The 24,749-nt window shown below is 54.0% G+C and overlaps 1 protein-coding gene across 5 annotated transcripts in view; it reads left to right on the top strand.

Moving 5' to 3' along the window:
• RERE (arginine-glutamic acid dipeptide repeats) overlaps positions 1–19,386 on the top strand; it is a 421,678-nt gene extending 402,292 nt beyond the window's left edge. For 4 of the 5 annotated variants that reach the window (XM_034671164.1, XM_034671162.1, XM_034671166.1 and 1 more), the window contains 11 exons: positions 6,731–6,893; positions 7,831–7,923; positions 8,331–8,530; positions 9,834–9,995; positions 10,496–10,609; positions 10,874–12,204; positions 12,313–12,535; positions 12,868–13,591; positions 15,412–15,558; positions 16,190–16,370; positions 16,718–19,386. In XM_034671164.1, coding sequence (XP_034527055.1) covers positions 6,731–6,893; positions 7,831–7,923; positions 8,331–8,530; positions 9,834–9,995; positions 10,496–10,609; positions 10,874–12,204; positions 12,313–12,535; positions 12,868–13,591; positions 15,412–15,558; positions 16,190–16,370; positions 16,718–16,751 — 3,372 coding nt within the window. In that variant the 3' untranslated portion in view covers positions 16,752–19,386. The remainder of the gene's footprint in view (positions 1–6,730; positions 6,894–7,830; positions 7,924–8,330; positions 8,531–9,833; positions 9,996–10,495; positions 10,610–10,873; positions 12,205–12,312; positions 12,536–12,867; positions 13,592–15,411; positions 15,559–16,189; positions 16,371–16,717) is intronic. The other variant, XM_034671165.1, reaches the window with a different exon arrangement.
• Positions 19,387–24,749: the final 5,363 nt, after the last annotated feature.

The following is a 24,749-nucleotide window of genomic DNA, read 5'->3' as shown; positions in this document are numbered from 1 at the left end:
TACAGGTTTCCCTCCCTTAGCAGTGTAGTGCCTGAGGGAAATTAAATAACAGTCCTGTTTGTGGACATTGTTTTAGCTCACCAAGTGGCTGCAGGTAAATTAACCTGCTAGTAAGACAGGAAGGAGACCTGGTCAGGTTGTCTCCTGCGGCAGGGCTGTCAACTCCTACCTGTAGTCCCCCACCCGACTTCTGTTCTTACACACGCACGTACAGTGGCATACTTACCCTGGGCCATGGAACACATAGCCAGTTTATTGTTCACCCAAGGTAAAACAGCACTGGGCCCAGCCATATCAGCAAAACTTACCTGAAATGAGTCTATACCCGAAAGCTTCTGGTAAGTGGTGAGCAGCCCAAGCCCCCCCCCACACCCCCCCCCCCCCCAATTGCTTCAGTTCAGATGGTCCAGGTGGTAGGGTGGGGGGGAGGGGGGAGCATGGAGGGAGATTGCCCCAATGTTTTATGTTAAGTGAACTTGATGGACTCACAGTGTAACATGGGGAAGCACAAAAGTACAATGGTGACTGCAGAGAAGGAACCAATCCTCCTAATTCCAAGTGGCCGAGCCCCGGAAGCTTCTGGATTACAGGAGTGGCTGTGATTGAGCTGTCTGCTGGTGCCTGGAGCTTTTTGTCAACTGGACTCTCGTCCCAGCCCCCACCCACCCAGATAGAGCTCAGCCCTAAGCACCTTATAGCTCCTTCCTCCTCCTCTCCTGGCACTCCCTACCCCTTGTTTTCATTTTGATGGAAAATCAGAGAAACCTAATGGGGACTGGTTCTCTACCCCTGAGTGGTTTGCCTGGGGAGAAGACCTGCTGTGCAGAGATCCTGCTTCAGGGTGGGGAGCTGGTGCCTAAATCCAGGAGCAAATCCCTTATTGCCAGTGGCTTTTTGCATATGACCTGTTGGGAAATCCAGCACACCACTACCCCCCTTACACCAAAGAAAAGGCGAAGAGTTGGGGGGAGAGAGAGAGAATCTGCTAAATATAGACCAGTGGATTTAAGCGCTTCTCTTGGCAAGCACTGCAGCCCATAATGCCGTCGATTGGAGAGTACTTCGCCCCCTCTCCTTTCCATTTTTGCCCAGGCACTAACCCAGTTTGGTCGCTCGTGCTGTGTGCAATTAGAACATGGAGATGTGAGGTGTGCTGACTGGGAGGCCTTGTTTGTGCGGTGGGTGAGAGCACAGGGAACAAAACGATCGGCTGGGGCCATTCATGTCCACGTTGATGCCTCTGTGTTTGCTTGCAAGCAAAGGCGGGAGCTAATTTGCAAGGCTGCCTTTGTGGAGCTGCCTTTTGATCAATGATTGCCTGTGTTAATGTTTCAGCAAGCTATTGATTTCTGCAGCAGCTTTTGTTCGCTGAATTTATGTGCAGCGGGCCTCTGCAGCACACACTATGCATGTTTGATTAAAGTTCAATTGACTTCGTTCCTGGTGAGGCCTCTGGCTGCCTCGTTCCCTATTTGTAGAACCAAAGCTTTTCCCGACATGTTCTTTTGTTTGTGCTCAAGACCTAGCCACCCATGCAGTCAGCAGTGTGCTGTTTCTAATCCTCCTAGATTCGCTCCATCCCAGTGTTTAATCCCTTCGTAGACATTACAGTTGTTGAGAGGCAGCTAATAAAACCTGGCCTGGAATTTTTTTTAAGTCAACTTCATTGATGTGTGATTGGTATGCATACCATTTAATACCATGAAAACACATCCACTTTAAGTGCAGTGAGGGCACAGTTCAATGGGTTTGATAACTGTACCTCCATGCAAATAACACCAGTCGCTTCATACGATATTCCCTTCACCCCAAAAGGTTTCCTCATGTTCTTTTATAGGTAGTTTTCTACTTCCTTGTCCTCCAGACTAGGCAACCGCTCGTTCACCTTTTGTGGTTGTAGATTCGCCTTTTCTAGAATGGACTCGTACAGTCTGTACCCTTTTGTATCTGGCTACTTATATTCTATAGGATGTTTTGAGATTCATTAATATTGTCAGGTTGATCGGTAGTTTGTGCCTTTCTACTGCCAAGTAGTAGCTAGTAAATGGGCAGTAAATGGGCACACGGGAGTGCATTTACCCGTTCTCCTTTTGAGGGGTGTTTGGATTGTTTCCGGCTTTTGGCTACAGAGAGTAAAGTTTCTATGAAGCACCTGTATAAAAGTCTTTGCGTGAGCATATGTTTTTATTTCTTTTGGGTAAACACCTCGGGGTGGGATCAATTGCTCGGTCATACGGTAAATGTTTGTTTAGCTTTGTAAGAACTGCCAGAGTTTTACAAAATGGTTGAACCATTTTATATTCCCACCAGCAATGTATGGGAGTTCTAGTCACTACCCCATCTTCCTGAAGTTTGAAATTTATATTTTCATTTTCCAGACTAATTTATAGACCAATAGTGAAGATTCCCGGCTTGATTGTTTGATCCTTGGTACTCAGATAATAGAATCTGTTCTGGACTCCTTTTCCTTGTTTTGTTTTTTAAGATTTTATTTATTTGTCAGAAAGAGAGAGTGTGTGTGCACAAGCAGAGGGAGAGGCAGGCTCCCCGCTGAGCAGGGAGCCCAATGCAGGATGCAGTCCCAGGACCCTGAGATCATGACCTGAGTTGGAGGCAGACGCTTAACTGACTGAGCCGTCCAGGTGTTCCTCCTTTTCCTTCTTTAAAAGCTATTATTTCTTTTTTTTTTTTTTTTAAGATTTTATTTATTTATTAGAGAGAGCTTGTGCAAGAGTTCGTGATTTCAGGGGGAAGAGCAGAGGGAGAGGGAGAAGCAGGCTCCCCACTGAGCAGGGAGCCCAACTTGGGTCTCAGTCCCGGGACTCCGAGATCAGCTCCGAGATCATGACCTGAGCTGAAGGCAGATGCTCAACCAACTGAGCCACCCAGGCATCCCCTAAAAGCTCTTATTTCTTAAGTGTTTTCAAAAAGTTGATGTTAATTTCAGTATCAGGTTTCTTTGTCATGTCCTAATTTTCCCCCATACTCTAGACGTACACAGTGCAGGAGTGGAAGTTAAGGTTGGGAACCTTGTGCTTTTTCCTGAGCCTTTTTCTGTCTGGTGTCTGGCATTGGGCCTCACTGAACTCTGGCTTCCCCTGTTTTAATCTGCGAGTTATACCATCTTTTAAAACCATTTGACCATCTTTTAAAACCATTTGAGGGGCGCCTGGGTGGCAGCATTGTTAAGCGTCTGCCTACGGCTCAGGGCGTGATCCCGGCATTACGGGATCGAGCCCCACATCAGGCTCCTCCGCTATGAACCTGCTTCTTCCTCTCCCACTCCCCCTGATTGTGTTCCCTCTCTCACTGTCTCTATCTCTGTCAAATAAATAAATAAATAAATAAAACCATTTGAAACTCTTTCAAACATTCATATTTGAGAAATAGAAATACATTTGACTTTAAACAACACAGGTTAAAACGGCTCAGGTTCACTTACAAGTAGATTTTTTTTTCGATATGGTCCAGTACTATATATGTATTTTCCTCTTTATGATTTTATTTTCTTTAGTTTACCATATTGTAAGAATACTGTAAATAATACATATAACATACACAATATGTGTTAACTGACCATTTATACCATTGTAAAGTTTCTGGTCAACAGTAGACTTTTAGGAGTCAGAAGTTGTACCTGGATTTTTGGCTGTGGGTTGGGGGGGGTGTCGGCGCCCCTCACCCCCAGTCCCTTGTAACTGCGTGAGGCAATACTGTGTGACAGACCAAAGCTGCCTCAAGGCAGCTGCTTTCTAACAGCTGTCCACTCTAGCTGAGATTTGGCAGAGACCGTGGTAGCATCTTCCACGTCACTTTCTCTCCCATTTTTTGATTCCTTCTGTCTCCTGTAACTTCACATTTCCTCTTACATCCCAGGTCTCCCATCTACTGGCCCTTAAAAGACTTCAGCTAGAGGAGGCGGTGGGAGGGTACTGCTTTGGGGTTTCACATTCTTCTTCTAGCTTTGGGATCGGGCCATGGTTTACTGCACTGGTTGTCCTTTTGAACCCATAGAGCATGTCACCCTGACAAAGTGTTGAAGGGTGACAGTGATTTGCCTTGGCTTCTGTTCTGTATTTTCTCATAGGAAAACCAGAGTCAGATCAGTTTTGTATCAGCACAGGTCTCTTAATCTCCTAGTGGATTTATGAATTTGTTCCCTCTGGCCAGCCAACACCAAAAGATCAGTACAGATAAGTGACTTTCCAAGTCAGGAAAATAGGAAGTAAAGAGGCAGGAGCCAGGAGGTGCTCGGATCATGACCTAGGGGCTCAGGATGCTGCAGTCACCACAGGATGCTTGTAGCCTACATTTGTAGATACCACGTGATAGACAAACAGCTCAGAAGTCCAAGGGCATTCTTGCATTTTCCCTTATCGCACAGTTACTGTCTCATGGAACTGAGAAGGGTGGGGTGAGCTTGTGGACTTGCATGTGCTTGTCCTTGGTGGCTGGCTCCTGGCCTCCTTGGCCTGGGGTCATGCTTCATCTGTTAAATATTGGCATTTTGTTAAGTGGCACTTGGAAAGACTGAAACATATCCACACTCCAAGAGATACATGCTATAGGCTTATGGAAGCCAGTCAGAAGTTCCTCTTGAGGGGCGCCTGGGTGGCACAGCGGTTGAGCGTCTGCCTTCGGCTCAGGGCGTGATCCCGGCGTTATGGGATCGAGCCCCACATCAGGCTCCTCTGCTGTGGGCCTGCTTCTTCCTCTCCCACTCCCCCTGCTTGTGTTCCCTCTCTCGCTGGCTGTCTCTATCTCTGTCAAATAAATAAATAAAATCTTTAAAAAAAAAAAAGAAGTTCCTCTTGAATCACAGGTTCCTTTAAGGATCCGACGACAGCTGTGGTCCCACTTCTTAGAAAATGCACAGGCATAGAATCCAGCTTGAGCAGTGAGCACCCAACACACAGTACTGCCTGCTTTGCAGAAGCCATTTCCCCACTTAAAATCCATTCACTTCTCTACAAACTCACTTCTCATCGTTGTAAGGCCATTGCTTTCTGGGGAATGTTTTAGGGAAACCTCATCTGACCCGATGCTCTAGCCATCACAAGAGTTGGTCATGTGGTATCTGTGCTTGTCTGTCCACTTTAGTCTCCCCAGCACTGGTCTTTCCAGCTAGATCTCAGGTCATTGGAGAATAAAATCTTTGTTTCTCTCTCTCGGCTCCTCCATTCACAGGGCATTGAGCCTCCCGTTGAGGCAGTGTGGTGCTCTGGTCAAGTGGCTCCCCACCTTGGGGTACAAGTTGCCCACAGGGTGGCTTCCCAGGATACAGTAATCAGCCACGCTAATTGATTGTCCACAAGATTGATTCAGTTAGAGAAAATCAATGTGAACTAGACACTTTCGCTGCTTTCAGCGTTTGTTTGTTGGCTTTTTAATTCCAGGTAAAGATACTTTATCTTGGGATGTTTGTTTTAAGAAATTGGTCTTGTGTCAACCAGGGTTAGCCAAACATGCCATTCACCTGTTGGTGTGTGTGGTGTGCCTGCTGAGCTCCTGGGGGTGGGGGTGGGGATAGCAAAAGTACCCCTTTATTATTTTTAAAGGTTTATTTGTTCGAGAGAGAGAGTGAACACGCACGCTCTCATAGAGGGTGGCAGAAGGAGAGAATCTCAAGCAGACTCGGTGCTGAGCGCAGAGCTCGACAAGGGGCTGGATCTCACAACCCTGAAATCATGACCTAAGCCAAAATCAAGAGTTGGATGCTCGACTGAGCCACCCAGGCACCCCAAAATTGCCCCCCCTTTTAAAGATATTCATTTATTTGACAGCATGCACAAGCAGAGGGAGCGGCAGGGAGAGGGAGAAGCAGGCTCTGGGCTGAGCAGGGAGGCAGGTGCAGCACTCGATCCCAGGACCCTATAATCATCACCTGAGCCGAAGGCAGATGCTTAACCGACTGAGCCACCCAGTTGTCCCAAAACTGCCCCTTTCTAAAAGTTGCATTTGGCCTCATACCCCCTTGCTGTATTTTTTTTCCTAAAGGATTTCGTGCCTTCCTTTCTGCCGGGCCATGGAAAGAATAGCTCCTTCTGCCATAAAGGCTGGCCTTGTGACGGGTGTCACCTCCTCTCTGAGTCAGCACCACTGTGTCGTCCCTCAGCGTCTTCCCTTGTCAAGCCCCAGTCTTCACCTTCAGGATGCTGTACTAGCTTGTCCTGATGTGGGCGCTCAGATTGGGTTAGAGGTGTGGAGCAGTTTTCCTGGAATTGGGGTCTCTGTTTTTCCTGACCCCAGTTCCCTACCATCTCAGTTGTTTCCTTTGCTTGTTTCTGGAATAATCTAACTGTTCAGGCATTTCCTTGCCATACCTGTATGATTTCAGTGGAGTGCTGTGAAGAAAATGTCTGTGCACACACACAGTTGGAGGGCAAGGATGTTCCTTCTTTTTGATTGCTGATTGGTGTGCCGCCATGGTGGCATCTGGCACTTGGTAGGCACTCAGCAAATACTTGTTGAATGAACGAATGTTCTTGAGATCTAGAAATTCCTTTCTGCTGGGCTGAGGGGACAAGCCCATTCACCCAGTTAGTGGGCAGCTCACAGCCATGTCTCGAGCAAACCCTGTTCCTCTCACAACTGTCCTTGGTGCTCATCTCCAGCACACCTGTTAGGAACCAGCTCCTGCTCCTGGCAGAAGAGGGATCGCATCCCGGGGGAACAGGAAAAGCAGAGCCCCTCTGAACCCTTCCATCACAGCCAGCCTTCTCTCCTGCAGGGAGAGCTGATCACCTTCTATTACTACTGGAAGAAAACCCCCGAAGCAGCCAGCTCCCGGGCCCATCGTAGGCACCGCAGGCAGGCCGTGTTCAGGAGGATCAAGACCCGCACCGCATCCACGCCTGTCAGCACGCCCTCCAGACCCCCTTCCAGCGAATTCTGTAAGTGAGGGACTTCTCCCACGCAGCCACACGTGCATTGTCCCAGCTCTGGGCCCGCCCTCACGGGCATCCTTGTCACAGTACAGGTTGGGGACGTAGTGTGTGTTATGCGTGTGCGCGGAACCTGCACCCGGATGTAGGGATTGGGGGATTTGGTAGGAGTGTTTTACAAATTATTCATGCATTTAAATTTTTAAAATAAACTCAACATCATTTTAATTTTTTATGAAAATGTAAGTCTTGACCCTATCTCGGGATGTTTCCAGTGACTTCAGAGGAGGTTGTCCACTTAGGGGATGATGTACTGTTTGAGTTCTCGTCACATTGGTATTGTGTTAGCAATAAGATCAGATTAACATTTTCTTCTTTTTCCTCCTGCTTTACCAAGATCCTCCTCTTGGTCCCAGTGTGATGTGCAGTCTGATAGGATACCTTCCTAACCCTGAAAAGCTAGCAAACAGCAGTGGGCCTTGTGGTTCTGTCCTGGCCCAGGGCACTCAGCCTGAGGGTTGCTATGTTGCACATGCAAACAAAAAATAATCCATTAGTGCTGGGTGGGGCTGGGCGACTCAATGGAGAGGGAGCTCCTCAGGATGCCTGGATTTGTCAGGGAATTCATGTGGATGTACTTAGCCTGTTCACGTTCTCAGCTGTGGACATCAGTGCTTGCCACACCAGGATTCAGGTGTGACATGAGTCTCCAGAAATAGGGTAGGGCAGACCCTTGGGTACTGCCCCTCACGTGAGTTCTTCGTTCTGATCACTGGCCCTGAGGAATTCAGAGTGGTCCTTCGTGAACGCTGCCCCACCTCAGCCTTCCAGGCCACTCTGACTGGTGGTTCAGAGTCTGGGGCAGGCCACAGGTCACAGGAGGTCCCTGTCTTGGCCAAGCATGATGGTGTCTCCCCCACCCCTGTTGTGTTCCTGCCATGCCCAGTGGACCTGAGTTCAGCCAGCGAGGATGACTTTGACAGTGAGGACAGCGAGCAGGAATTGAAGGGGTACGCCTGCCGCCACTGCTTTACCACCAGTAAGTGGGGATCGGAGGGAAGGGGGAGCAGGGGGAGCATTCACTGAGACAGGCCAGGCTCAGGCACTTTCAGGTTCTGAACATTTTATGAATCCAGGTAAAGACCTGCCAGAGTGCCATTGGCTTGACGTTTGCATTGTGCTTCAGGGTTACTTGAGAAAGCAGAAATCTGTGTATTTGGTCATCCCCTGTGTACAATCAGTGTGGTCAGGGTGGGGGTACCTGTGTTTCTGGGAAGCCTGTTGCCAGCTCCTCCTGGGCACCATGAGACTGGGGAGGGGGTGGGTGTTCCTGAAATCCTCTCCCACCCTACCCTGGGAGAGAGCAGGCAGCAGCAGAGTGAGTGATGGGCGTCTGTCTGAGCCCACGGAAGGGCCCCCCACCCGCACTCCTCTTCCCTCACGCAGCCTCCAAAGACTGGCATCACGGGGGCCGGGAGAACATCCTGCTCTGCACAGACTGCCGCATCCACTTCAAGAAGTACGGCGAGCTCCCCCCCATTGAGAAGCCCGTGGACCCTCCCCCATTCATGTTCAAACCTGTCAAAGAGGAAGATGATGGGCTCAGTGGGAAGCATAGCATGAGGACTCGGCGCAGTCGTGGCTCGGTGAGTCCTCAGGGCAGGCGATCCAGGCCACTGCAGGTTACTAGGATGCTGGGGCTTATGCCTTCCAGGAGCCTGGGAAGCGATTCATTTGAGGTGGAGAACCAGCCCCCTTAAAGGAGTGATTGGCTCAAAGGTTTTAGTTTGTCCGTGGGTCTGGAAAGAGCCTCTGCTCTCTCCCTCCCTCACATCGTCAATGGGGTGCATATCCTGAGCTTACTGTTACAGAGAACTCTTCAGTATCAAGGTCTGGTTCAGTGCAGGCTCTCCAAGTCCCCCGACTTCCCTCTGGCCCCTGGGCCCATCACCTGTAGTGTGGCATTTCTCTGCTATTTAAAACTTGCAGGTGCTTCTCTCTTTCTTTCTTTTTCTTTTATTCTTTCTTTCTTTTTTTCTTTCTCTTTTATTCTTTCTTTCTTTTTTTCTTTCTTTTCTTTCTTTCTTTCTTTCTTTCTTTCTTTCTTTCTTTCTTTCTTTCTTTCTTTCTCTAATTTGATTCAGTTTTAGAATCTTTTGGTACATTTTTCTCCTCACTGTTTAGCCCTTTTCATAAAGAGGTTTGTTTTCCAGGTTGGAAATGTGGCAGCAGGGACCTTTAGGAGCAAAGGTTTTCCCAGGTTGGGAGCTGGGGATGCCACCAGGGTCCTTCCCTATAGCTGGCCTCCCCAGTGGCCCTTTTAGGCATGTAGATGGCACTGTCCACCTTCCTCTGACCCTGGCATCTTGTCAAGGCTGCTGGTGCCCAGGCCGCCCAGCAGATGGACTGATGTGAATCATCGTTCCCCCATCTCTTCTGAGCCCCATGGCTTTGCAGAAACATACTCAAGTGCTTGGTGGTTTTAGGAGATGAGCTACATTATTTGACAGCTTCTCCCTTTGAGTGACTTCTCATGCTATCAGATGAAATCAGCAGGTGTTTGGTTTGGGTGAGGAAGCAGGCAGTTCTATGGAATAAACAAAGAGTGAGGTGATTTGAAGCGGAGTGTATGATCGTCATTCTGGAGAACTTGGCAGAGTAGACAGCCCTCACTGACTCCTTGCTCGTTTCTACCGCGTAACATCCAGGACCATCCCTAGAGAGGAGCGCTTTGGGTTTAAGAATTGCTGTCTTTTCCATGTGAACCCACCCATTCACCCCCTCCTCCTTTAGTTCCATATTGACCCCCACACAGTGAGGGACAGCCAGAGGTGCCTGTTGCCTGCCAGGGCCTGGTATTTGCCATAATGCTGGTGGTGGGGTCTGCTCCTGAGGTTCCTGCGTATGTGCTGGGGTCGAGTCTCACCAGCCTCCGGTTTGGGTGGGCAGATGTCTACACTGCGCAGTGGTCGAAAGAAGCAGCCAGCCAGCCCTGATGGTCGTGCCTCGCCCATCAATGAAGACATCCGCTCCAGTGGCCGGAACTCGCCCAGCGCTGCCAGCACCTCCAGCAATGACAGTAAAGCAGAGACAGTGAAGAAGTCAGCCAAGGTGAGATGCCCATCCCCCAGGGTAGTGGGGCCTGCTGGGCCCTGCCCTCTCATTAAAACCCCAGGTTGTTGGAGTTGATGTTCAGCTCCCTCAGATATGGGGCTGCAGGCTGTTCCTGGAGCCTCCCTGGACCATCAGCATTGCCCTAGACTAGGGCTGTAGACTGTGGCCTGGGGTCTAGGATCTAGAGAAAGGGGGTCCAGTGTAGCTCCCAGCACTGACCTTTGGGGGCCATCTCTACCTTGAATTTCCCAAGGCCTCAGGGGCAGAGGGTAGGGTGTGATTCCAAAGGCTCCTTCCCTGCCAAAGCCAGGTTATTTCTACCCCAGGATACTTGTTTTTTCCTGGCCTCAGCTAGTCCCTTCCAGAGCTTTCTTGCTTCTGGAAACAGAGCTCCAAATTTGGGAGCAAGGTGTCAGCAAACCATCTTCATTTAACCCCTGAGGCTGATGGGACATCCTCCCTTGGCCTGATGCCCCTCTTGGGCTTTCCCATTGCAGAAGGTGAAGGAGGAAGCCTCATCCCCCCTTAAGAGCACCAAGCGCCAGCGGGAGAAGGTGGCCTCTGATACAGAGGAGGCCGACAGGACCAGCTCCAAGAAGACGAAAACCCAGGTGAGATGCACAGCTGAGCCACTGTGGCTGTAGCTAGCAGCTGACACCCCTTGAGAGGCCTTGAGCCCAGATCTCCCTGGGGCCTAACGGTGCTGCATCTTCTAGGGAGGAACCTAGAGTGGTTCCCGAGACTGGTCGGGTCGAAGGAGGACCTGTGGTCCCTGGGGCCAGGCTTGCTGCCTTGTCTGCACAGACCTTTGTAGCAGTGCAGGGCAGTGAGGGCCTCCGCTCTCCTAGAGCTTCATCCTCCCATCTCTGCCCTAGGAAATCAGCCGGCCCAACTCGCCATCGGAAGGCGAGGGAGAGAGTTCGGACAGCCGCAGTGTCAACGATGAGGGCAGCAGTGACCCCAAAGACATCGACCAGGACAATCGCAGCACGTCCCCCAGCATCCCCAGCCCCCAGGACAACGAGAGCGACTCGGACTCTTCGGCCCAGCAGCAGATGCTGCAGGCCCAGCCCCCAGCCTTGCAGGGGACCCCCAGTGCGGCCCCTCCGGCTCCCTCCACTGCCCCACCGGGAACCTCCCAGCTCCCCACATCAGGGCCCACGCCCTCTGCCACTGCAGGCCCTCCCCAGGGCTCCCCCTCGGCCTCCCAGCCCCCCAGCCAGCCACAGGCTCCGGCAGCCCCTGCTCCCCATGCTCATATCCAGCAGGCACCTGCCCTGCACCCACAGCGGCTTCCCTCACCGCATCCCCCACTCCAGCCTCTGACCGTGCCAGCTGGCCAGACCTCTGCCCCACCTCACAGCCAGCCCCCACTGCATAGTCAGGGCCCAGGTGGCCCTCACAGCCTCCAGCCCGGGCCCCTGCTGCAGCACCCAGGCCCCCCTCAGTCCTTTGGCCTTCCTCCCCAGGCCTCTCAGGCATCAGCTCTCCCTCATGCCTCTCTGCAGGCCACGGCGTCGCAGTCAGCACTGCAGCCCCAGCAGCCCCCACGGGAGCAGCCCCTGCCACCGGCCCCCTTGGCCATGCCCCATATCAAGCCCCCACCCACCACACCCATCCCCCAGCTGCCAGCCCCCCAAGCCCACAAGCACCCGCCTCACCTCTCGGGGCCCTCGCCCTTCTCCATGAATGCCAACCTCCCACCCCCTCCAGCACTAAAGCCCCTGAGCTCCCTGTCCACACACCATCCCCCCTCAGCCCATCCCCCTCCCCTGCAGCTCATGCCTCAGAGCCAGCCCCTGCCCTCCTCCCCTGCACAGCCCCCAGTGCTGACCCAGAGCCAGAGCCTGCCTCCTGCTGCTGCCGCTCACCCCCCAACAGGCCTCCACCAGGTGCCCCCCCAGCCCCCATTTGCTCAGCATCCCTTTGTCCCTGGGGGACCTCCTCCCATCACCCCTCCGACCTGTTCTTCCACCTCCACCCCACCTGCGGGACCCGGCCCCTCGGCCCAGCCACCCTGCTCTGCTGCTGTTTCTTCGGGAGGCAGCGTACCAGGGGGGACAGCCTGCCCGCTCCCCACTGTCCAGATCAAGGAAGAGGCTTTGGATGATGCTGAGGAGCCCGAGAGCCCACCGCCCCCACCTAGGAGTCCATCCCCCGAGCCCACTGTGGTGGACACGCCCAGCCATGCCAGCCAGTCGGCCAGGTACTGGCTTCCCAGGAATGCGGGCACAGCCAGGGCAGGGACAGGCTGGGCAGCTGGGGCAGGCCGAGGCCTCGGCAGGGCTCCAGCGAGAGATGTGGCCTTCTTTAGGTTCTACAAACATCTGGATCGTGGTTACAACTCGTGTGCGCGGACAGACCTGTATTTCATGCCTCTGGCGGGATCCAAACTGGCCAAGAAGAGGGAGGAGGCCATCGAAAAGGCCAAACGGGAGGCTGAGCAGAAAGCACGAGAGGAGCGGGAGCGCGAGAAGGAGAAGGAGAAAGAGCGCGAGCGGGAACGAGAGCGGGAGCGGGAGGCAGAGAGAGCAGCCGTGAGTTGGGGGTCACCCAGGCCGCGGGGGGTCCCTCCCCAGCTCTCCTCCACGGTTTACTCTCTCAGATGCATAATAGCCCCATCCAGGGCGCGAGGGAAGCTTTAGGTACAAAGCAGACTGTCCCAGCAGGGGCGGCTGGACCATATCCATGTGGCCCAAGCCTGTCCCCAGCCATGGCTGGGGCCTGCTCTTGGTGTCGGGGTAGACAGACCAAGTTGGCTGGCCAGTGTGGGATGGCAGTAGGGCCAGGCTTGACTCTGCTGAGTGAGTGCCAGGCTCAGACCCCTGGGCAGCTGGGCACCTGCCCCTCACACCTTCCCTTTCTTCAGCAGAAGGCGTCCAGCTCGGCCCACGAGGGCCGCCTCAGCGACCCCCAGCTCAGTGGTCCCGGCCACATGCGGCCGTCCTTTGAGCCGCCACCAACCACCATTGCTGCGGTGCCGCCATACATCGGGCCCGACACACCTGCCCTTCGGACTCTGAGCGAGTACGCTCGGCCCCACGTCATGTCACCCACCAACCGCAACCACCCCTTCTACATGCCTCTCAACCCCACTGACCCCCTGCTGGCCTACCACATGCCTGGCCTCTACAACGTGGACCCCACCATCCGGGAGCGGGAGCTCCGGGAGCGGGAGATCCGGGAGCGGGAGATCCGGGAGCGGGAGCTACGGGAGAGGATGAAGCCAGGCTTCGAGGTGAAGCCCCCGGAGCTGGACCCCCTGCACCCAGCCACCAACCCCATGGAGCACTTCGCCCGGCACAGCGCCCTCACCATCCCCCCCACTGCGGGCCCCCACCCTTTTGCTTCTTTCCACCCGGGCCTGAACCCCCTGGAGAGGGAGAGACTGGCCCTGGCGGGCCCCCAGCTGCGGCCTGAGATGAGCTACCCTGATAGACTGGCGGCCGAGCGGATCCACGCTGAGCGCATGGCATCACTGACCAGCGACCCTCTGGCCCGCCTGCAGATGTTCAATGTGACCCCGCACCACCACCAGCACTCACACATCCACTCGCACCTCCACCTCCACCAGCAGGACCCCCTCCACCAAGGTGGGTGCCCTCCGGGCCAGACTGGGAGAGGGCGCTGTGGGCTGAGTTCTGATGTGACAAGGTACAGGCCAAAGACAGAGCCACTGTCCAAAAGCAGAGGCAGTTCTTTCCTAAAGGAATCCCTCATTCCGAACAGAACTGAGAACAGTCTGCATCTGTCTGGGAATCCTCTCGTTGCTTCCCTCACCCGCAGCCTTTGTCTCTGCCCAGCTCCTCAGTTCTCCAGAGCTGCAAGTCCCCAGAGTGCTGAGTCACCCTGGGGCCCTGTGCCTCTGGTGCCGGGGATAGTAGGAAGCAGCCTGTGCTCACTGAGTCAGGATAAAGGCAGGAGGTGGGGCCTAAGGAGCAAGGCAGGGTCTTGGAAGCCCAGGTGGAGGCAACTGGGACACCTAGGGAGGCTTTAGGGTATCTTTCAGTGAAAACTTGAACAGTCCTCCTGTTCCCTCTTGGGGTACAGGGCCTGGGCTTCTCCTGGCTCATCTGGTCAGGGCCACTCAGTCCTATCTGAGCTGGGAATGAGAGTTTTTAAGGTCTGCCGACAGGCCAGCTAGCCTGAAGGCAGAGACAGGCCCAGCTGGAGCCCCTGCTCCATCTCTAGCTCTGCAGACTGGCTAGATAGGGTAGAGGAGCTGGGCCTGCACCCTGGGACCAAGGCCTGCCATGGAATCCCAGGGCACAGCCTACATGCAGGACTTCCGAGTGGGCAGACCTACCTCCATGCTGGGGAGGAGGGTGATTGGTAGAGCAGGGCCCAGAGGTGGGGAGGGTGGCACCTTGCTTTCTGCCTGTGCACCTAGCCCTGATGTGGGGAGCCCAGACTCTGTTTGGGCAGAGGGTTCTGGGGAAGCAAGGGAGCTGTCACTTTCACCCCATGGTCCTGATACCTGGAACTTTGATGCCAATCGGCATGGGCTGTCTAAGCCCCGGTGTAACCAGTGGATGGATATATCTTAGTGCTGTTTGAGGACAGGCAGTCATTTGTCCGTACAACATTCATCCATCTGACGAATAGTTACGGAGCACCTGTGCTGTGTCAGGCACAGATGTAGGTGCTGACAACAACCCTGTCCATTTTACTGTCCCAGTCCGGAGGCAGTCAGTGAGCGTATTCTATGGTGTGTAAAGCAGTCAGGGTTCTGGAGGACAGCTAACCAGGGAGAGGGAACGGGAGCTGGGAGCAAGGTTGCGGTTAGAAGCCATGAGAAAGCCTTGTCGAGAAGGTAACTTTGGAGCGGGCTTGAAGGTGGGAAGGGACATCGGCAGGGAGAGAGGGAGTGGGAGCACAGGGCCTGAGAGGAGAGAACGGGGCTTGGTGAGCCTCCTCCCTGCCAACGGCATGCGGCATTTGGCAGCACCCGCTCTGCCGACCCCCTGTGGGTGAAGGGTCAGGGAGGCAGTGCTGGGGAATGTTGCCAATCCAGCCAGCAGCTGGGGTGAGACACCCTGGCTGTGGCAGAACTAGAGCGGCCCTGGGGTCCCTGTGGACCTAACAGGTGCAGGGTGGGCCTAGGGTTTCGGCCAGGTGGGCTCTGATGCTTGAGGGTCCTCAACAAAACAGCATGGGGGAGACTCTGCCTGTAGGGGTGCTCAGGAATGAGAGGAGGAAATCGTGTGAAAATTTACCTCTGTGTTACTTTCTGGAACTTCACTGCAGGTTAGGGTGGGGGCAGGCACTTTGGGTCAGGATTTTTGGTGGCCTTGGTGGGCAGGAGCCGGCTGTGGTGAGGGGAAGTCACTGGTGATTACGGCAAGGAGGGCAGACGTGGAGAGAGCCCCAGAGCCCTGTGCCACCTGCATCTGGACTTCTGCCCCTTTTTTAGGTTCAGCAGGCCCAGTGCACCCGCTGGTTGACCCCCTGACCGCTGGCCCTCACCTGGCTCGCTTTCCCTACCCCCCTGGCACCCTCCCCAACCCTCTGCTTGGACAGCCCCCCCATGAGCACGAGATGCTTCGTCATCCAGTTTTTGGTAAGAATGCGCCGGGGGGGAGGAGGGGCCAGTGTGAGAGTTGGGCTGGTATCTGATGTCCCGTCCATTCATTCACCCATTCATTCATTCATCTGTCCGTCCGTCCGTCCGTCCGTCCATCCATCCATCCATCCATCCATCCATCCATCCATCCATCCATCCACCCACCCACATATTCAACAAATACCTCCTATGTGCCAGGAATCCACTTGGGAACCAGGAAGGCAAACCCCTGCCCTCAGAGTGCTGGGGGTGGATGAGTATAAATTCGTAACCAGAGCCAGGACAAGGACAGTGCAATGTGAAGGAGTGACAGAGGCACTGAATCTAAACTCAGGGTTCAGGGTGGGCCTCTGTGAAGAAGTAAGAGCCTGAGTCCTAAAACCTTGAGGACGAGGGAGTATATATTCCATCTTCCCCTGACCTCTGCCTCCAGGGTCGGGATCCAAGACGCAGTACTTTGAGCCTTCTCTCTCTCCGGCCGGGGGGCTCTGCTCCACGGGTCCCTGCAGAGGAAGTAGGCTCTTGCTCCTCCCCTCAGGAGGCTATCTCCTGACCTGACCTCCTTGCTGGCCTCATCCTGGCCACTCCTCTGGCCTTTCTGTACTGAAAGCTGTTTTGTGTTTGGCAGGTACCCCCTACCCCCGAGACCTGCCTGGGGCCATCCCACCCCCCATGTCTGCAGCCCACCAGCTGCAGGCCATGCATGCCCAGTCAGCAGAGCTGCAGAGACTGGCCATGGAGCAGCAGTGGCTGCATGGACACCCCCACATGCATGGTGGCCACCTACCAAGTCAGGAAGATTATTACAGGTGAGGTGGGGAGGGGCCAGAAGGGGGTAGGGGCTCACTCTCTGAACCCAGGCTCCCACATACCCCACCTGTGGCCACTGACCCAGCGTAATGGTTGCCCCTCCTGGCTGTGCCCACGGTGCTCCTCCCATATCAGCAAGTGCCAGACTCCTCCCCATGGCTGTGTGGGCCCTGGCCTCTTGGCCCTGGAGGGGACTCCCACTAGGCCATCTTGATGGGAGGGAGGTGAGGGGGGGACGGTCACCTGCATGGGAGGCCACTGGGTCATCTGCACCCTCGAGCTGCATGCCTGGTCCCACCTGCCCAGGCCTGGTGCTGAATACTGTCTCCCTGTGTTTTCTTTCTAGTCGACTGAAGAAAGAAGGTGACAAGCAGTTATAAGTTATTTATTTGTTAGTGCTGGCTGTGGAAACCCCAATTCTTGGGGGGAGAAACAGGACTTTTTACATACAATATGAGCTACAAAAGCAAAAAGAATATCTTCTAAAGATTTCTTTATATATTTAAAAACCCCACAACTAAAAATGTTATCAGCATAATAGTGTTTGTTTGTAGAGAGGATTCCTTGAGACTAGTTTGGGTCTCCCTGCATGACAGTCCCCCAGAAACTTAGTGAGTCCTGGACTGGACTGAACATTCAGAAAACTTTCCCTGCAATCTTGGGGTTTGGCTTTAGTTTTCTTTTCCTTCCTTGATTTCTTGGTAGGTGCTAGAATCCAGTTCACACCCTTCACTGTGCGTGCAGACACACTCAGTTACGTGTGTTCCAGAACCCACGAGGTTTGCAGATAGGTGGCATATGAGTTTGGAATCCAAGAGCTATAATTTTTAAAAAAAAAAAAAACTTTTATTTTAATACATTGTAGGAGATCTTCATAATTTGAGAAAGTTCTGCAGCATGGCTTTTTACGTCTGTAAATAAATGATTTTAGAATGGCATTTTTTTTCTTCCACAAACTATTCTGATCTATTTTTTCCAGCCATGTCACTGATTGTGAATTCCTACCAGCTATTGACAGAATACAGAGTTGATTTTTTAATAAAAAATTATATATAATTATCCCTTTAATTAAAGGGAACAGATGGGCGTTACTAATTGCAAACGGGCAGAGGCTTGGGACACGGTGTGGTCGCAGCAGTGAGCATCCAGGGGTCTGCAGGGATGATGTTACAGACCGTTTCTTTGTTTTGCTGCCTTGATTTTCACTTCTTGTCTGCCCAGCTTGTGCTTTGCCAGAGGTACAGATATCTGTTAGATGAAACCGTTTTTATTTTGTACCAGGAGTGCAGGAGTTAAATGTCCACCTTGTTCTGTCTCTGCAGGATAGAAAGCACATGTTTCTATGTGTCTGATTGTAGATTTCCGTATAGATTTCTATGCACACACATTTGGTTGTTCTGGATGAACTCCCTTTTTAAATATCTGACAAATTCATAAACATTCTAGAAGATTCAAGAAAACATGATTCCCTACAAAGAACTGAGCATATACACTTGCCAAAGGAATCTGTTTTTAAAAAAACCTGCCCTTTTGTGTGTGTCATCATTAGGGTCTTCCTGTGGGGAGACCAGGTCCTCCTGGCCACACAGCTGGAGGCTGCTTTTGAGTGAGGGAGGCCCTGGAGTTGGCATGGTTGTGGGTAGCGGCCTGTGCATCTCCCCCAGGAGCAGGTCTGTGCATGGTGACTCATGTCGGATGGGGACACCATTTGAGTTCCACTGTTCCTCCTGGGAGTAGGAACGAGAGTCGCAGCCGCCGACGTGGAGGGAGAAGGCAGGCTTCCTTCCACCTGGGGGCTGCCAGTCTGAGAGCTCCGGCTGTTCTGCGGAGTGCCCACCTCTCCTTTCTGAGTTGTGGGCCTGGTGAGCTTTCTCCAGGGCGGAGGGCGGGGGACCTGGGGATGTCTGCACCTGGGGATCTGACCTTCTGTCGGGGTTGATCTTTTCCGTTCCTCCCCCGTCAGACTCTTGAGGGCCACTTCTGCCATTGTGTCTGGTAGTCCCATCGGAGAGCTGCCAGATGACAGGACCGAGAGCCCAAATGGTGGGTGTGGGCTGTGGCCAGGACTGGAGCTCAGTTGGGGCAGGGCCCGAGGCTGGTGCGTTGACCCCAAAGCCAGCAGGCATTAGCTCAGATTCAGGTTCTGGACTCAAACCTGCATCTGGGGCATTTCCTGTTTCTATTAAAACTATGTTTGGTTTCAGTTGGGACAGACAGGATTGTTTTGTCTGCTGGGAATGTTCTGGAAATGTTTGTCGTTTTTCTCTCATTTTCTCCCGTTCCATTTCTGCCTTAACTTCAGCTCCTTAGAAGGAGGCAAGCTCAAAGGAGCCCTGTGTCCCCATGCTCGGACCGCAGGGACAGGAGGCACTGTTTCCTCTGGGGGCAGGGCTGGCCCTCCTCTGTATCTTTGTTTTCCTTTCCGTGGAACACAGTGCCTGCCATTCAGTTAGACCTTCTTGACCGCCTCTCTGTGTCATCCATTTTTCCAAAGAAGAGACAGAGTGAAGTCCTTGGAAGTCTGTACTTGAAGACTGTCTGAAGGTGTTTTCTCGTGAGGTTTGGTTTTCCCCCATATCCCAAGGTGAAGCACTGAGATTCTTCCATCTAAGAACCTACGACCCGAAACCCTCACCTGGTCAGCTACGGTTTGTCGAGGAGGCCCCAGACCTTCACGGTGTCTTTGAAGCCCAACCCCTTGGTTTCCTTTTGGATTCTCCTTCCTTCTGTTTGAAGTTCGGGTTTGCTTTTCCGTGTTTTGTACGTATCTCGTCGAGCGTTGTCGGGGTCGGGCTTCATGTTCGCTGCGGCAGCAGAGTGCACATTCTGATTTGCTACGTTTATATATATCTTGAAGCTAAGTGTATATAGGAGTAGTTTGCCATGAGATAACACAGTGTAAACAGAGTAGACAGACACCCAGAAATCGTGACTTCTGTGTTCTCTCCATTTGAGTATTTTGTAATTTTTTTGAAATATTTGTGGACATAAATAAAACCAAGCTACACTGCAGCAGCTGGGTGTTGACCAGTGGACTGTGTCTCATTCCTGGGAGTGGGTGGGGGTCTTGGCAGTTGCCCCTACCCAGGTCCCGCAGGCTGGGGAAGGGGCAGAGGGGAGAGTTGGGGTGTCAGCTGTTTCTGGCACCCTGCCTGTCTACCCTCCAAAGTGGCTTCCCAGAAAGATTCTTCTCTGCCATGTCTGGTAGGAAGGGTTTCTCTGGTGAGTGCTGTCAGGGGGATGCTCTGACCTACTGGCTTGAGATAATCAGGACCAGCAGTGAGCTTACCCAAGCAGCAGAATGGGCCTGGAGGATGATGACACTAGGACCGGGGGACACCCTCTCCTCGCTCAGATTCCTTTCTCCCCCTGCCGCTCAGCCACACTTCTAATTTGTGGAGACTGTCCACAGTGCATCGGCATGTAGCTCCTTCCCTGCTTGGAGCAGAGATCTTGAGCTGCCCACCAGTGCAGTGGCTTCCTCCTCCCGTCCCCTCTCTGCCTCTCCCTGAGGCCTGCCAGTGTGCCAGCCCACCCTCAGAGTTGCCCCCCCTCCCCCGTGTTGGGGATGCCGCCTAGCTCGGAGGGCCGACCGATGCCACTGATGGCCTGCAGGGTGTGGATGTGGCCATGAGGGGGCAGCAGTTATCAGAATGGATTCAGGCTGAGCTTTCAGAGACTGTCAAGGGCATTTTCATAAAGCTTCAAAACTATCTCTGGAAGTTTATATGCTTGCCCTTCCATTTGGAATATGGATTTCTAGATTCCCTGGGAGACGGAGCAAGAGCAACCCTATTGATAAACTGTCCTCAAACCAGGCTGACTCTGCCTGGTGGTGTTAAAGGCCTGGGGGACGGCCTGTGTCACTACCTCAATGAGGACGAGAAAGTTTTGCCAACCAGAGGATCCCGAGGGGCATACACATCGATGGCCCTAGAGGCAGCTGTGTCCTCCAACAGCAGGAGTCCTGCTCAGTGACTTGGGTGGTTGTGGGGGGAGGTGAAGCTGAGGGGTCTGCCAGAGTAGTCATGGGGGGCACAAATGACTCATTCTGGGTCCTGGATGAGAAGCCAGGACAGGAGTGACAGGGAGTGTGGAGGGAAGGGTGAGCGGCCGGAACCCAGGTGCCTCCTTTGCTGGTTTCTTACCCAGACCGTGCTCTTTATGAAAATAGTGTTTGGTAGGCATGAATGTGTGAACTATAAATTCCAAGTAGATTTAAGGATAAGGCTTCACTGTCTGTGAATGGATACATAGATTTATGCTGCAGAGAAGAAAAGCCCTCGGATCAGAGCTGCACAGGCTGTCATCATTTCTCAGGCGTGGACTGCTGTGGCCCTTGCACACCCTTTCTGAGGGGAGAGCCTGCAGCAGTGGACATGCGCTAGATTCATGAGGACTGAGCGTCTGCTGTGCGGCCACTGTGCCCCTGGCCGGCCCTCGCCTCTTGCAGCTTGGATGAACTGGCTTTGGAGTCCTGTGGCTGGATCCTCAGCCAGGGCGTGGTGGCTCAGCAGCCTCTCTGGTCAGGGGGCTGAGAAACGTGAGCTACGAAAACGGCGCTTGGCTGGGCTGGCTGCGTGGGGGCCATGTTGATAGTGTCCGCGGTAAGTTCAGGTGAACGGGCCGCTCACCGAGGCACCACCTGTGCAAATCGAGGGCACTTGTCCACAGGGTAAGGATGCACGACAGCCGCCAGCAGTGGCCTCCCACACTGACACGGAGTTGCAAGACCCTCAAATACCAGGACTGCGGGGCCCAACAATTGCAGGGGCAGTGGCTGATGCGTGAAGGTCAGGGCTGCAGTGCTTCTGCCCGAAAGCTCACGAGACATTTGGGGGGTTGCCCCCTCGCCAGTCCCCAGTGAGACCCTGAGTGGTGTGATGTGGCACCAACACAGACTTCAGCTGTCACCCGCAGTCTCCGCCAGCCAGCCCAGTCAGCTCCTGGACTCAAAAGCGGTGGAGTCGGAACAGGACCAGTGAGACCAGCCGGCTGGGGTCGAGCTACAGGCCCCAAGACCAGTGGAAGTATTTATCCTGCACTTGACCTCTGAGCTGTGGAGACACCAGGGGGCAGAGGGACTCTTGGCCTCCCTGCCTCGTCCCAGGGAGAATCAGCCAGACAAGCCTGTGGGGGGAGGCGGGCTGCGGGGTTGGCTTTCCAGCTGGACTCCTCAGGCTGCAGGAGAAAGTGAGCCGTCTCTGGAGTCCTGGGAAACCTGCTGGAAGGCGGGGCCTGGCAGGAGTCGGGCCCGGGGCCCAGGAACAGCATGTGCTTCACCGTGGGACTTGCCCACCCTCCCTGGGTCCTCACTGGGTTCCCAGCTGCCCTGGGGGCTCTGGCAGCTTGCATGCCGGGCTTCCATTCCCTGACCTAAGGCAGCTCCTCTGGTAGCTGCCTTCACCAGGAACAGCTTCCAAGTCCTGTGTGATTGTTTTCTTCTGGCATATTAGGGACCCAGGCTGCAGAGCTGCACCCGCATCCCCCCACCCCGACCAGGTTCCAGTGTGTGGAAGGCACTTGCTCACTGAATGAACAGGCTCCCGCAGAGGAAGGCTCCTCGGTGCACTGACCGGATGTGCTGTTGAGTTGTAGGTATGGGTGACCAGATAGAAGGGCCTTTGGCCCCATCCAGGGGGCTGGTCACTGCTGGGGCACCTGAAGTGACCCCTCATTCTCCCTCAAGTTTCTCTCAATCCCGCCTCCCCCTGACCACCCGTGCCTGCTTTGGGATCTCACAGCTCCTCTGGTTTCGGCCCTAATCTGCCCCATTCTTCAATGTTTGGGCGGGCAAGGGGGATCTGCTTTACAGTGGTGGCCTCTGTTGAACCCCTAGTACGGGGACACCCAATGTAGTGAATTAGATCAAAAACAGAACCTTAAGGCACTTCTCAGAAGACTCTTCCAGCTACGGAGGGTGTGGCGTTTAAGAGCTGATGTCTTCTGTGTGCCTGTCCCCTAGCTGTCACTCCCAGGTCGCCCCTGCTCCCCTTTTTGCATGGGCTCTGCTGCGCATCCTGCCACAGAGTAGATTTGAGGACCACCCCTGGTCCTGACCACCAGGTGGCAGTGTCTGTAAAGCCCTGGTGCCGTTCTTCCGCCACTCTGCCCGGGACCCAAAGTCCCCATCCCAGTGAAGAAGTGGAGAGGTAGGTAGGAATGATGATACGGATTTTTGTAAAAGAATAGATGTTTCCGGGAGGCAAGCAGCCAGAGAGGAGGGGTGGGGCGGTCTGGCAAAGGGCAACTGGAACAGGTCACAGCAGGAGCATGGGAAAGGGATGGCAGGAAACGGGGGGCTGGGGGCCGCAGGGGTGTTATGGCAGGGAGAGGCTGTTGGGAGGACAGGAGGTGCTTCTCTTTGGTTTTCAGCTGCATTCCCCATGCTGGGCCATACAGCGTAGGTGCTCAGTGACGATTCTCTGAGTGGCAATCATGCCATGCTCACCTCAGCAGTGGTGATTTCCAGCGTGATGGCCCTAGAAGCCACCCAGAGAATCTCCCTGGGCTGCCGCTGCCATAAGGGTCCTGTGCCCCAAATATGCCCCCATCTCAGGACTTCTGCTCCTCTCCTCCTCCAAGTCTTTCAGAGAGAGGGTCCTTGAGGGCCGTCAGCCTGTTCACAGCTAGGACCAGGGCACGGCGCGCACCTGCAGACCTTGCACATGTGACCCGAGCACCTCCCTGCACAGCGGGCCCTGTAGTTGTCGGGTCTGGCACATCCCTCAAAACCTGTGACCCAGTGTGATGGGCGTGAGAATGCCACCTTGTCCAGTCCCCGTGTCCCAGCCTGGGGTCCAGGGTTAGTCCAACGGTCTGGGAAGATAGAAACCAGACGGCTGAAGGCTGTGGTTTCACGACTGGCCCCCTGGCCCCACGGGCAGTGTCTGCCCTAGGTGCTGTGGGCTGCGGGCAGAGGCTGTGGCGTGTGCTTTCCCAGGTGGCATCAAGGGATGAGAGTTGATTTTTCAGGTTTGCTGAGTGGAAAGTCGGGAGTGACATCATTCAGGAGCTAGAGGGCGTCAGTCTCATCATGGGCCCACGGAGCAAAGGCTTCCCTTCCCTTTCCTCTTATCGTAGCCAGGTGGAGACAGGCTTCGGGGAAGGACCACAGCAGCTCAACATTGGCTCCAGAAACATTAAGCAGCGTGAGGTTTGGAGTCAGATTCCCTGGTACAAGCATGTGACCCTGTGTGACCTGGGCCAAGCACTTAGTGCGCTCGTCTCCGGGTCCAGGTCTGTGTGCCAAACGAAGTCATGCCAGCTCCTCCCCTGAGCTGGGGAGGATGAAGCCAGAAGACTGCAGAAGGCACTTAGCTCACTGCAGGGACCATCGTAGGACTTGGGGCCCCGTGAGCAGTGGTCACTGTCCTCACCATCATCACAGCTCCATTCTTAAGTCCAGAGAGTTTGGGTCCTGTGGTTGCTCCCACTGCCATCTGCTGGGAACAGACCTGACGGTCAAGGGCAGTGCTTGGGTGCTGGCCTGAGGGCAGCCGGTGCTCTGCTCCGCCCACTGACTTTGTGGAGATTCCCACATGTAAGAGCAATCTCTTAGAAAGTTCTAGGAAGAAGGCCCAAGGTTTGGCAAGCCAGGAGTGAAAGGGGCGCCTCCCTATTCCTTCTTTATCATGCGAAGATTTGACCATTCTGGGCAAAAGCATCCCAAACCAAGGGACAGCCATCCGACACCACGTTTTCTAGAACATCTAAAGCTCTTGTAAGCAAATAAATGCAGGGAAGATGAGTCTGGAGTCCCAGGAAAAGCGTGGGACAAACAGGACGCCCAGAGGAATCGCGTGACTGAAAAGTCACCATCGTTCTCTCTGCTTCACCTGCACATGGAGCAGGGAGAATGGGACCTGCCTTACTTAGCGTGTAACTACCGAGGGTAAAATGGCATGACGTGAGGGCGCAGAGAGAGGACTCACTGATTCCAACCAGGGTGGGATGCACAGAGGAGGTGGCATTTTAGACGGATCTAAGTCGATGAATCAGAAGTTGATGGGCAGCGAAGAGGTAGAAAGGCTTGACCTGTGGGAAGAGCATGAGCACAGGCACAGAGTCCATCTGCGGCAGAGGGGGCCCTGCGGCGGGAGCCCTGGAGGCTGGAGCCACACAGAAGGCAATGGGCTTGGGAAGACAGGCAGGGCCCAGGTTGGGCGTGAGGAGTTTAGACCTGGTTCCTTAGGCTCTGAGAAGCCCCCAGAAAGTGTTAAGAGGAAAGGGGTACACTGAGGCATGATTATAGCTCCCCCAGCTGCGGGGTGGAGGTTGGACGGGGAGGGTAGATTGGAGGCAAGGAAGTGGGCAGAGATCCCGAGCCAGATCTGGGGGGGGCCTGAACTCCAGGGACCCCACAGGAGCCACCTCAG

This window comes from Ailuropoda melanoleuca, chromosome 11, assembly GCF_002007445.2.
Source record: "Ailuropoda melanoleuca isolate Jingjing chromosome 11, ASM200744v2, whole genome shotgun sequence".
Taxonomy (NCBI): domain Eukaryota; kingdom Metazoa; phylum Chordata; class Mammalia; order Carnivora; family Ursidae; genus Ailuropoda; species Ailuropoda melanoleuca.
Note: the sequence above shows the minus strand (reverse complement) of the source record. Positions and strands in the feature narration are given on the sequence as shown.